Genomic DNA, 12,029 nt, shown 5'->3' with positions numbered 1-12,029 from the left:
TTGAAACTATGTATGTTTTTTCTTTACAAGAAGCCGCAACATAAAATCCCCTCAAAAATGAATTAAAGTTTCACAAGACAAAGTATAAAAGCGGTAGGAATAGATACAGAAGCATTTAGTTTAACTGGCAGAATCCGTTCTGTGTACAAAGGAAGTGAAGAGTAGAACAGCCCCTCCATTATTCATAGATCTTTTTTCTGATCCTTTATGGGTTGATCTTGATCTTCAGCTTGACGCTCCCCCGCATTTTGCTCTCGAGTCCTCGGACAGGCTGGCGCAAAGATGGGGAAACGTTTGGAGACCTGACCCGGTCTCGGCGTCAAATCTAAAATCCCAAAACATTTTAATTTGAGGGCAGCATACATTAGAGCCGCAGCACTGACACGCTTCACATGCTGCCATCTGCCCCCAGTGGGAGGGGAAATATGAGGATCTGAGGCAGACAGAGGCAAAATCTAGAATAGACAAAAAAAAAAAACACACACAAAGGATGAACGTGAGAAAACAAATGAATTGTAGTTTTTTTTTACACTACGATTCACCTCTGCAGTGTTACTGACGTTACTATGGGTGCACATGCATGAGATGACGACTAAGACTGCATAAGCAGCAGCTAAAACGACGCGTCGCAGTCACCTGATGGCTGGGAAGCGTGTTCCAGGTGACAGCGCGGCTCCTCAGGTATTTCACATGTTTCTCTCTGCCTCACCCACTGGCATGTTTGGGAACTTTCTGCTTTTTGGTGACCCAGTTGGGACAGTACAGGATTTGGGGGTGCCCCAGTGGTCTTGTCGGCTTTGGAAGAGCAACGGGAGGTTGTGATACCCCTCTTTTGTCTTTTGGGCTCCGGCAGACAATGATGGGATTATAGAGCTTCCAGCAAGGAAAAACTCCCATTATTCCCAATGCTTCATCCATCCTCCTTCCAGCACAACAATCTCCTCTTACTGGGTCACCCTTCAGCATACTAATAAAACACTGTCAGCTCACAACTGAGCCCCCACCTACACTCCTAATCCCCCAGTGAGCAGCAGCGTTCCTGGTATGCCCCTTCCTCCTTTCTCGTCTCCACCCCACCCCCTCTTTAACTGTCGCTCACTCTCGCCCTTCCCCTCTGCGCTGCTGTACAAGTGCGTGCCGAAAACACAGACTGAACACCTGTAATTACGGTGCTTTGTGTGGATTATCTATTTGGGAGCAGGGTTTGAACCCAACTTCTCCTCCCCAAGTCGTTATTAACACCGGTGTAGCCGCCTCCTTGCGACTTCCTTTGTTCTTAAAAGATGAAGGAAAGTTTTGTTACCAAATAAATCTGTTATCTGGGGTGGGGGGAGGATCATGGTTTCTTGAACTACAGAAGCCAGAGGCTTGTTCCTCAAAGAGGAATTTGTGTTGCTTTTCTTACCTTTGTAGTTAGGATGAACACGAGGAGCGTACACTCCGAATTTAATGAGAACAGGTACATTGTAGCCGAGGCGCACCCACTCCACAACGTGCAAGGGAAAGAGGTTCGGGGTGGTGGCTTCTTTGGACGACGGGGTCAGACTGCAGTCCAGCTCTGCTGAGCCACCCTCTCTGGCACGGACCAACGATGCCAAACCCTGAGACACACCTGGAGAGACGATGATATATCATCAGCGCAAAGGCCTGGGTGGATCTGTGCTGACAACGCAAGAGGCAATAAACAAGGAGCGGGCAAATTACAGATGCTCCTTTCCAAGGAAGCTACAACCTCAAATGGAGCCGGATCGCAGGCTCTGAAATTCTGGAGAATGTTTTGGGGAATTTTGTTTATGTGAAGGTTGTTAAGGAAGAATGGATCAATTTTACTGAGAAAACTTAACCACAAAGTATGGAAATGTTTAAAAATGACTTAAAAAAAAAAAACACCTAACTTTTTCAACTAAGGGATTATGGTCTTTTTAACATGATCAAGAGAAAAGAGCCGGAACAATCAGAGTTTTCTCAGGTTGAGTAGCGGCCCTTCCTCTGCTGCACACTGCCAGTCTGCTGGCTGAAAGAACACATCTTTCAACCGTTTGGAAATACTTCAGGTTGTGCAAAACACTAGTATTAAATTTAGTGGGTATTTATTTTATATTCTTCTCCATGTATTGAAATCCAAATATTAACAAAAAAATGTAACAAACAAGATTGTTAAAGACGTACTTATCAACGGGCCGGTGATTTCAAACTACCACTTTTCTCTTCACTGGCTCTGATCTGTATTCTAAGTCAAATGCTGAAAATCTGATTTTAATAAAGAGCCAAACCAACAACTTTCAGCAAATTCATGAACAAACGGGATGTACTTTGATAACATTTCATTTTTCCATTTCATCTGTCAAATTCAGGACCGTCAGATAAAAGCTCTAAGGAAACTGGAAATAAATATGTCCTGGCCAGTAAGACGCCTGGTTGCAGCAACTGAAATAATATGTTTTATTTATTATCTTATCAGAAGTGTGAATTATTGCTGGTTTTCTGCTTTAAATAAAAGCAATTATATTATGCAACATTTTTGAATAAATGCCACAGTACTTTCTTTAAAGGCTTCATAACTCATCAGTCCAAGCCTACAGAAAAGCCAATAAGAGGACACGGGCACACGGGTTATAAAAAACATAACATCATAACTGATTGTGGCAGAAACCGGTCACAGATCGGCTCCCGAGTTTGACTTTCCCCGACTGCTAAAAGCCGGGCCATTACAGGGCATTCACAACAACCATGTGGGCATTTGGCAAAAAGAGATTGAGTAGCTGCAATCCCATTAGTGACACCTGGAGCAAGAAGCAGCCCCTCCACCTTCTTTATCTCCCTCGCTGTCATGTGCTAACATGGGTGTGTGCTCAACTGGGTGCCAGTGTTTGCTCCACTACTCATCTGGCCTGGTGATTACTTTAATCTCAAAGGGAGGGAAAGAGGAGGAGGAGGAGGGGTGAGGCTCTGATGCAGCAGGAGCCTCTGTGTTTGGTCCAGCCAACCTCTCACCACCCCCTGGGGTATACACATGGCCTGTGGAACCAGCACGATCAATCCCACCACCCCCCTTCTACAAACACAAGCACGCACACAGGGACGTGTGCCTGGAGTCTGGAGTTTGAGGGGCGGTGGAGAGGGGCGTGGGGGGGCAGCATAAATCCAGGATTGATCTAAATCCACACCCAGAGATATATTGTTTAAGTTGGATTTTGTCCCCATTCTCTCTTGTCCACTCATGTCTGAGCTGCGACCCCTCCTCTTCACTCTCTCCCCGACATGAAGCAGCGCTGATAAACCGTGTTGTACATGTGGAGCGTCTGCGTCCAGCTGATCAACAACATCCACTCGCTGCTTCTCAAAGCTTCACCAGATGCTTGTTGATCCTAAGTAACAGCGTTGGCGAGGGATGCTTGCTTGTGCAAAGGTATGCCAAAGCTAGGGCTGCAAAATAATTAAGCAAACTTGGAAATGTAATATCACTGTTGACAAAATCAATTGATATTAACTTTTGGAACATATTTTTCTCACTTTTTCCCATCTTCACATTGCCCCCCACCACTGTCCTTGAGCTTTAGTCGCTGAGTCACTAAGAGCTACATCATAAAAGACCGACAATCCGTCCAACTTGACAAATTTTTAAAGTTTTTAAGCTAATTTTCTAATGTTTCTTATCATGTCTCAGTATTTAAAAAATGAGACAAATATTGCTGACGATTAAACAAACATGGACATTGTGATTTGGTCTGTCAATTTTGCTGGATGACGCAATAATAATAATGAGAAGTTGACGCATTAAACAATATTATTGTTGGCATAATAATACAAGAACACATTCTCAAAGATCAATAAACTTTAAATTATAGTGAATTTAAAGTTGGATATTTAAACTGGAGGACATTTTAAATATCCAAACTAAATACACTTAACAACAGAAACTACAAAAAATGAATTATAGTGTCTCCGTAGACAAAACTGTCCTAGTTAGATTGCTGCTGTGTGAGATCCACGTATGGAGGCCTTAGCTCTCGGAGCGGTCGTCATGGGTTCAAGTCCCGGCCCGATGACCTTTGCCGCATGTCTTCCTCCTCTCTTGTAACCCATTTTCCCATCTAATAATATTAAAATAAAGGCCACTAGAGCAAATAAGTATATTTTAAAAAATTGGCTAGTCAATTTTGACTAAACACCAGACTCAAGACTTTTGTCATACAATTATTGGCAGAAAAAGAGAGAGAAAAGAGAAAAATGATAAATCATCCACATGGACATTATAGAGCTTGTTTTTAATTTACATGTGATTATTAATTTATTGCTTACTGTGGCAGGCCTAATTGTGATGTAACGCAATTATTCATCTAACCCAAGTAAAGTGTACAAGTGCTTGAAAAGGACAATGCCATCAAGAAAGAAATTCAACATGGAAATGCATTAATAATGAATGCAGCTAATCCATATTTGCATTAGCATACTTACTTAGCAGACAGATGGCTACAGCAGTGGTGACAGCCTGAAGCCACCGTCTCTCCAGTCCCATGGCCGTCCGTCACTCTCCTCCACACATCTTGCAGTCTGAAAAACAAGACCGTGCATCCTTTTTAACCCTTCACCACAAAGACAGAAAGACTGACAGAGTCCCCGCTGCATGGGGACATCCCTCACACATCCCCCTCCTCAGACACATGTAATCCCTGGAGTTTATGTCTGCACATTATCCAAGCCAAACACCATATTCCAGATGTGCTTTGGTTGATGAATAAGTGTATTCTTTGAAAACATAATCAGATTTTATGTTGGATTTAAGGCAAACCGAGCCAATCCAAGGAGAGCTTCTCAAAACAACCAGTAAAACCCGCCTAGACTTTGCATCCTGTGGACGTTTAGGACTTAAGTGTGCTTGTTAGCGACGAGGAAGACCTCTTTAAGGTCAGATTAACCTGTTGCTTGGTTTTGGTCCACGAGGTCTTGTCTGAGTCTAAATGGGTCAAAAGCAGCAGGCAGGAGAAAGGAACAACACTGAACGGTAGAGGCGGGCGATATGAACTGAAGATGTTATCGTACTATTTTATGGTAGTACTGTGACAGTAATAAAAGCTTATTTTTCAGGCAACTGTATGGTTGTGACTGCATGATAGCAATCACAAATACGTATGTTGCCAAACAAACTACATACAATTTATGCTTCTTTTGGACACCAGTCATAAAGAAGTGTGATTTATATCACTAATCTGCAAACAGAAACTGCAATAATTATATTTTCTAATTTATTTAAGACACTCTCATTGCACATCCACAGTGGAGAAAGTACTAAAACTAACAATCCACACAATATGGACAGTTTAGAGAGTTAACCATTAATTGGGATTTATTGTGACAACAATAAATCAAAATTCTTCTAAGAAATGTAACCAAAAAAAAGGTAAATGCCCATTCCTACTGAACGGTAAGTCTCCCAACTCCAAATGTTACCTTATTGCTAATGCTAATGCTTAAAGGCAGCAAAAACAGATTTCTGTTGGATGACGAGCTTTACTTAGACTAACATTAAGACAGCACATGACGAACAAACAGCAGAATCATGTAAGATTCATCTAAAGACTAAATGCACAAATGACTCAAATAAGTCTTTTAAAAGAAATTTTAGATTTTGATCTCCTAATTAGTCTGACAAACATGACTCCACTTGAAGAAGTGGAAAAGTGGCTCCTCTGCTTACTTCAAATTGGATTAGAGACTCGTTAAAGTCACTGCCCTCCAAGCATAAAGGAAGCCCTTCCACCCTTTCTGCAATTCACTTCATCCAGTACACTTACCATAAGCGCACTGCTTAAAGTTCATTTGAGTAACTTCAGAAGGCGGCTGTGCTTCGAAAAGGGGTGGGACCCAAGCTAGGTGATGATGCAGCCGCAGATGGACAGCACAAATGCAAACCAACCCCATGATCCGCTGGAGACATTTAATTGCTTAGGAGCGCTTAAAGCAAACAAACAGCCCAGAATAGCAGAGCAGAAACATGAACTTCACAACACAATATTCTAATGGCTTTCTTGTTTAGAAGAACATCAGAGTCAGTCAGGCATCGCGGAGAAATGCAAAAGCGCAGGGTCCATTTCAACAGCCCTCTGGGATGTTGCAATAAGCACCGCTCTCAATGGATTCAGAAGATAAACAGCAAATCTGTGCAGTCCAAATTGTTTATGTGTCACCTCCAGCAGGCAACAAACTGATGGATGGGATTGCTCTTTACGGCATCCTCCCTTTTTTTTTTTTTTTTTTTACAGAATGAGATATACAGCAAAAATCCCATCATAGAGTGTTTCTCCAATTTAAGCTCACATCTAGATCTCAAATATCATTTGGCGATCTCAAATCACCTTTGCCTTTGCTCCAGTAAACTGAAATGTGCTTCAGCACCAGGATGTACTATGTGACAGTTTTGTGCAGACAGACAAGGAAAGACAGGAATGGGGGCAGAGGGGGTTTCTGTCTGCAGGTGCGGTATTAGACAGAGACAAGCAGGTAATTTCCTCATGCAGCAGAGCAGAGCCATTTAATTGGCATGTGCACTCTGAGGGCCTCTGAAGGAGGATAGATATTAAATTCAGAGTGAATGCATAAAATGATGAAGCAACACACACAGCGCCTTGAAGAAGTATTCAGGGCACAACTGTAAAGTAAGTATATTGTTTATTTGACAAAAAAAACCCTGGAAACTGAGTTTTGTATTTAGCTACCCCTACTACCCCTACCTATTTACCCCTACATTGATATTTTGTAGAAATCCCCCTTTCAAAGCAATTACAGCTTTGCATGACAAGGATACTGAGATTTTTGCCATTCTTCAAGCAAAATAACCAAAGCTCAGTCGGACTGGATGGAAACTGTCAGATTCTCAACTGGATCTGGGTCTGGACTTCGACTGGGTAATACTAGAACCTAAATACGTTTTGATCTTAACCACTGCAGCTGTGGCTGAGTTTATAGTCTTGTTGTCCTGGTTGGAGGTGAATTTGCTTCCCACTTTTGGAGTTTCTAAAAGGTTTTTCTTCTAGTTTTCCCCTCTATTTAGCTCCACATGTCTTCCCGTGAATTCTGACTACATTCCCAGGCCCTGTTGGAGAAACACATTCCCAAAGCATGATGTTGCGCTTGGTAAAACCAGTCTCTTGTTCTGCGCTACAGAAGGTCTGGACTCTTAGTTATTGAAAAACGACTGTTTGCTGGAGGAATGGACTGTGTTGAGGTTTTACATTTTACACAATTGCTAACGTTTGCCCGTGATGTATGTAACGCACCTGTTCGATGCTATGAAGCTTACCCGAAATTGCCTGCGCTACAGCCGTCCTCCACTGCCGATGCGAACGAGGCAGCTGCTAAAGTTTATTCAATAATTGAAAGAGTGGCCAACAAGGACTGAACAGTTTTATTCACTTGCTTCTCTGCCATTGCTAAAACTACAGGCAGACTAAAACAGCGCAGGAAATTGATGTCATCTTTCACAACTTCTCCATCTGTTCAACCTGGCTGGCCCGGTTGAAATTCTAGAGACTTGAATCAAGCGGAATTGTGGAGAAAGGCAATGGCCGTGCTAGTGACGTTGCCACCACCAGGCAATATGAATGCTTTTGCAAAAAAAAAACCCCAAAAAACTAAATGTTAAACACCTCAGCAGCAGATATTTCAAACCAAAGCATGCATGCTGACAACATGTAATGGTGCTGTCTTCCACTGGATTTCACTGACACAAATTGCTTTGGATCTCGGCATGACTTAGCCTTCTGGACGGTACATTTGTAACACCCAGTCTAATCCTGGCCTCCTGTTTCGAGTGTTAATAGTTTAATTGAATTAGAGATCAAACTGTTGAGACACATCAAGGACATGCTTTCATGTAGCGGCGCAGTGATCAATCCCTGCTATATCAAGTCACAAAGGTCTGCCCACGGGGATGGGGGGTCCAGACTTTCTTCTAGTGGGGACCGCATGGATTGTTTACCAGCTGGGCAGCTTTGACATGATGTTCAGACGCGGACGCGGAGGACACGTGACACTTGAACTGACTGGTCTTAACAGACTTTTCCCTCCTGAAATGCAGCAAGAAGCAGGCCGATAAACTTTTGCAGATGTGTAGATAGATAAATGCTCTGTCCTTGGATATGCAGGTGTTTTACATTAAATGTTGGGAGTCTCCCAAAAACAAGAGCTCTATATTTCCATAATATATCGGTTTCTGTATTGTCAGAGATGTTTTAAGAACTATGAAGTTCACACAGCCAGCTGGACTTGCAAGTTTTTAAGATATTTAAACCTTGGCTCTCCCTTTTCCATGTCTCTTCTAACCCACTACAATTCAAACACAGAGTGAAGAATGTACGTCTTTATTACGTTGTTTCCTACTCTTATATGTGACCAATAAACTGGCTGTTTGACCTTATGTGTGTGAGAGAGTATGTCTTATCCTTCAGTACCTAAGCAGGCCCATCAGTGATGCTAGTGACAGATACAGGCCTGATAAGCAGTAGTATTACTCTCTTAGTAATCCCTCCTAATCCTGACAGGCCGTGGCCTTTGTACAAACCTGTGTCGTGCCGCAACTACAAGTGTTACTCGAGCAGAAACTCTGACCGGCCAACCAAAGATTTGTAACTGGCAAAAACAGTTATTAACACAGTAACTGGTCCCTAAACTCTGGAACCAGTCGGCAGACTGGAGCAGTCAGTCAATGCATGGATTTTGTTCCTGGCAACGCAACCTAGTTTGGAAAATCAATTGATGTTTATTTGAACAAAATGGGAAATAAGCTGAGTAGACAGTGAGCACGGGAGGGGAGTTCCCGCATGCCGGGGAAAACCCACTGTATATGGATTACCAGTGATCACCAATACGCCAACATATGGCACTACAAGGTTTAGCAATAATTACTATCGCGTGGCGATGGCTGAGTGTTTTCAAATTCCTCACTTGCAGTCAGTCTCTCTCTCTCTCTCTCTCGCACTCAGGGTTTCCTGCGCACCTTCTGCAGGGACTGAACAATTCCTCACATTACACCAATAAATTACCCATGTGCTTCATGCCTGAGCAGACTGATTGAATTTTTTTTTTCTCTCCTGAGATGAACTACATTCATGCTCGGTAGCTGAGATGCAGAAAAGCAAAGCAGCTCGCATTGCCCTTTGAGTCCTGAGCTTTTGTCCTTCACCTCCTATAATTCTCAGAAGCAGGTTAGAGCCATAAAACTAAGCGAAGCCCTAAAGTCTGAGGTCATGAACTTTAGCACAGAATGCTGACGTATTGCACTGAATTTATTGAACACTGACACAAAGAGACTCATTTCTTTCGCTGTGGACAGCTCTTAATGGCATGATGAAAGGGGCATTAATGGACAAGTCAAAACCAATGCTGCAAAGCCACTGGATGGAGTTTCTTAGATAAAACTTTTTAATCAACTAGCTGTGATTGTACCGTAACATAACAAGGACATTATTGTACCATATATTTATTTCAATCTGATTACATGATTGCATCATATTGAAATTAACTGGATTTGGGCCTATGTCAGCATGGACCGGTATGTGATTATTAAGGTATAATAACGTTTAGAAAAATAACTTGGGTGTCATGGTATTCACGCAAACCTTTCAAAGAAAAAATGATTCATGCTTTTGTCTAGAAGGAAAAAATAAAAGTGATTCCTATCGATCCCAGAAGAATATGGATTATGAGGGATGCAAGACATATTGGTATCAACATCGGTATTGGCCCGTGTTAGTCATTTCTTAACACATTGGAAATGACTAACAACTGGATAGGAACTGGATCCATTTGTCTTGAAAAGCATAAAGGACGACATCTGTTGTAATTTAGAGATAGAGAAATTCATTGACTGTAGGTACTCTCTTGCTGGATCAAGCATGAATGCATTTCTTCATTTATTTCTATGTGCTCTGCCTTACTCAGCTCATAAATAAGACATCTCTAAGAACAACGCGTCAGTCTGTCCACAGCTGAACCTCTGGCCATGTAATCTTCATATTTAAACAATGCAAGCTACAGGATTAACTATTGAGGCTTTCTAGACGACAAGCATTAAGAAACATCGCTGTGTAAAGCAACACCTGAGCTCCTCACGTGCACAGGATTTAAGCACCTCGAGGGCTCGGATGATACCAACACTTTAACACCGATTCCAAATGAAAAACAGGTTCTTGCTGTTTTGTGTAAATAATTCAAGGGCTTTTCCAAACCCGTGAACTGCAACTGCTATAAACAGTAACGATAAGATGTTTTTCCACAGGGGGTTAATTTGTAGAAAACTTACTACGAAATTGTCAAAAACAATCAGTCTTTTGCGACCAAGCTGATTCATAAGCCCAGATGCTTATTGATTTGAATCTTACTAAGATGGGTTTGAAAATACATATCCATAACGAGGCAACAGACCTCCGCAGGGAAGCATATTTCTCAATAAAGTGACCAGCAGGACAACAGTGCAAAGAACAGCTGCAGTCCTTTGTGTAAAACTGTTACAACTAGCTTTTGTCCAATATGCTGCTGCACTGTACAGAGCCAGCAGGCTGATAAACTGGTGCGCTCAACACAAACACCAAGCCACCCAGATCTTCTGCTAAACAAAACAGGTGCATCTTTTGTGTTACTCCTGGGACTCTAAAGCCACATGAGAAGACAAAACAGTTTGCACATACATGTACCGCTGTCAGTTTTTCCTTGTTTTAATCCAGAGAGCTGAGCTGCTGGTTTAAAGGGGCAATGCAGACAGTTAAACCTCTTTAGAATGGTTTATCATGTAAAAAACACCCGCTCACAGATTACAAGTAGTGCATGTGATACCCAAAACAACAACGCATCTAAAATAAGGGCATAAGATCGTGAGCATGGCTGTACCTGGGGATATTTAAGCTGTGGAAAAGCTACAGTAGGATTAAGTGTGTGTAGAAATGAGCATGCAACAAACAAAAGACCAGGGAAGTGCTCATGATTTAAATGACTAAACAAAAGATGCTTCCACTCTAAAGGTTTAAATTACTGGCGGATGTCTTAGCTCCACCTGCACCTTACCTTTCATGAGGCACTTCACACTTGAGCTGAAAGTACAGTCTCTCAATCCATGGATGCTCTTCTTTAAGACTTCTTGCAGACCAGTTTAAGTGTCCATTCCTTTATCGCCACGGATATTTGTGGTTAGAAACAAGCTTAGATCAAGAGGAACTGGGCCCAGGTAGACGCATTTTTAACCTTTCAATCCGAGAAAAATGAAAACCATTTTAATCCCGCCTCTCCATGGTGATCGGACGTCCCGCAAACTTCTTTGCGTCTTCAGTTAAAAAAAAACTGATATTAAAAACATTAAAAACATCCTACCTCAGCCCATTTGAGTTAAAAGATCAACTTTCCAAGCAGATAATTTCACTACAGTATTCTCCTGGATCCAAACTTGCTCAAAGTGCTTTTAGTTGTTTAAATGAGAAGAAGCGACTTCCAGTCGACGTAGAACGCGTTGACCATCCAACAGGCGCAGGACTCCTCGGCAGAGCACGCCGCAGGGTTAGTTAAAGCACTGCCGTGGTCTCTGTCCCCGCCGTGTCCCTCCTCTCATTAGCCTCATCCCTCCTTCTACTACGGTGGCTGTAAACACTTCCGTCAAGTTCCACACCGGTACAGCAAGGGACTTCCCGTTCGAACTTTCAAAATAAGGGTCAGACCATACACACACCAGCACAAAAAGAAAAAAAACAGATTTCTAGCTAAACTCTGATTACAGCTAAGCTTTTAAACACAGCTATTTCAGTCATAACTATTAAGTGATTACTACTTTTTGTTATTTTTGTCATTTTCGTGGCTGGGCATTTTTAGCTACTTAACTAAAGTAAATAAAGAAACTATTTACAGTTTGAGAATTTTAGCTGCTGACCCCATTATCCTTAGCATGATGACCAGTACAGTACCTTAAGAAATGCACCAATCAATCAGTTTTTCCTTGATGGTGATAGGAAGATCAAATAGTTGCAATATATATATATATATATATA

At 42.0% G+C, this 12,029-nt stretch overlaps 1 protein-coding gene across 2 annotated transcripts in view; it reads right to left on the bottom strand.

Annotated features, from left to right (window-relative positions):
* igsf9b (immunoglobulin superfamily, member 9b) overlaps positions 1-11,602 on the bottom strand; it is a 31,012-nt gene extending 19,410 nt beyond the window's left edge. For both annotated transcript variants that reach the window (XM_007564323.2, XM_007564332.2), the window contains exons 1-3: positions 11,059-11,602; positions 4,459-4,554; positions 1,406-1,612 (exon numbers count right to left, since the gene is read on the bottom strand). In XM_007564323.2, the coding sequence (XP_007564385.1) occupies positions 1,406-1,612; positions 4,459-4,519 (268 nt within the window). In that variant the 5' untranslated portion in view covers positions 4,520-4,554; positions 11,059-11,602. The remainder of the gene's footprint in view (positions 1-1,405; positions 1,613-4,458; positions 4,555-11,058) is intronic.
* Between the last annotated feature and the right edge of the window lie 427 nt (positions 11,603-12,029).

The sequence above is a fragment of the Poecilia formosa genome, unplaced genomic scaffold (genome assembly GCF_000485575.1).
Source record: "Poecilia formosa unplaced genomic scaffold, Poecilia_formosa-5.1.2 Scaffold5, whole genome shotgun sequence".
In the NCBI taxonomy this organism is placed as follows: Eukaryota; Metazoa; Chordata; class Actinopteri; order Cyprinodontiformes; family Poeciliidae; genus Poecilia; species Poecilia formosa.
The sequence above is the reverse complement of the archived record's forward strand: the minus strand, read 5'-3'. Positions and strand labels throughout refer to the sequence as shown.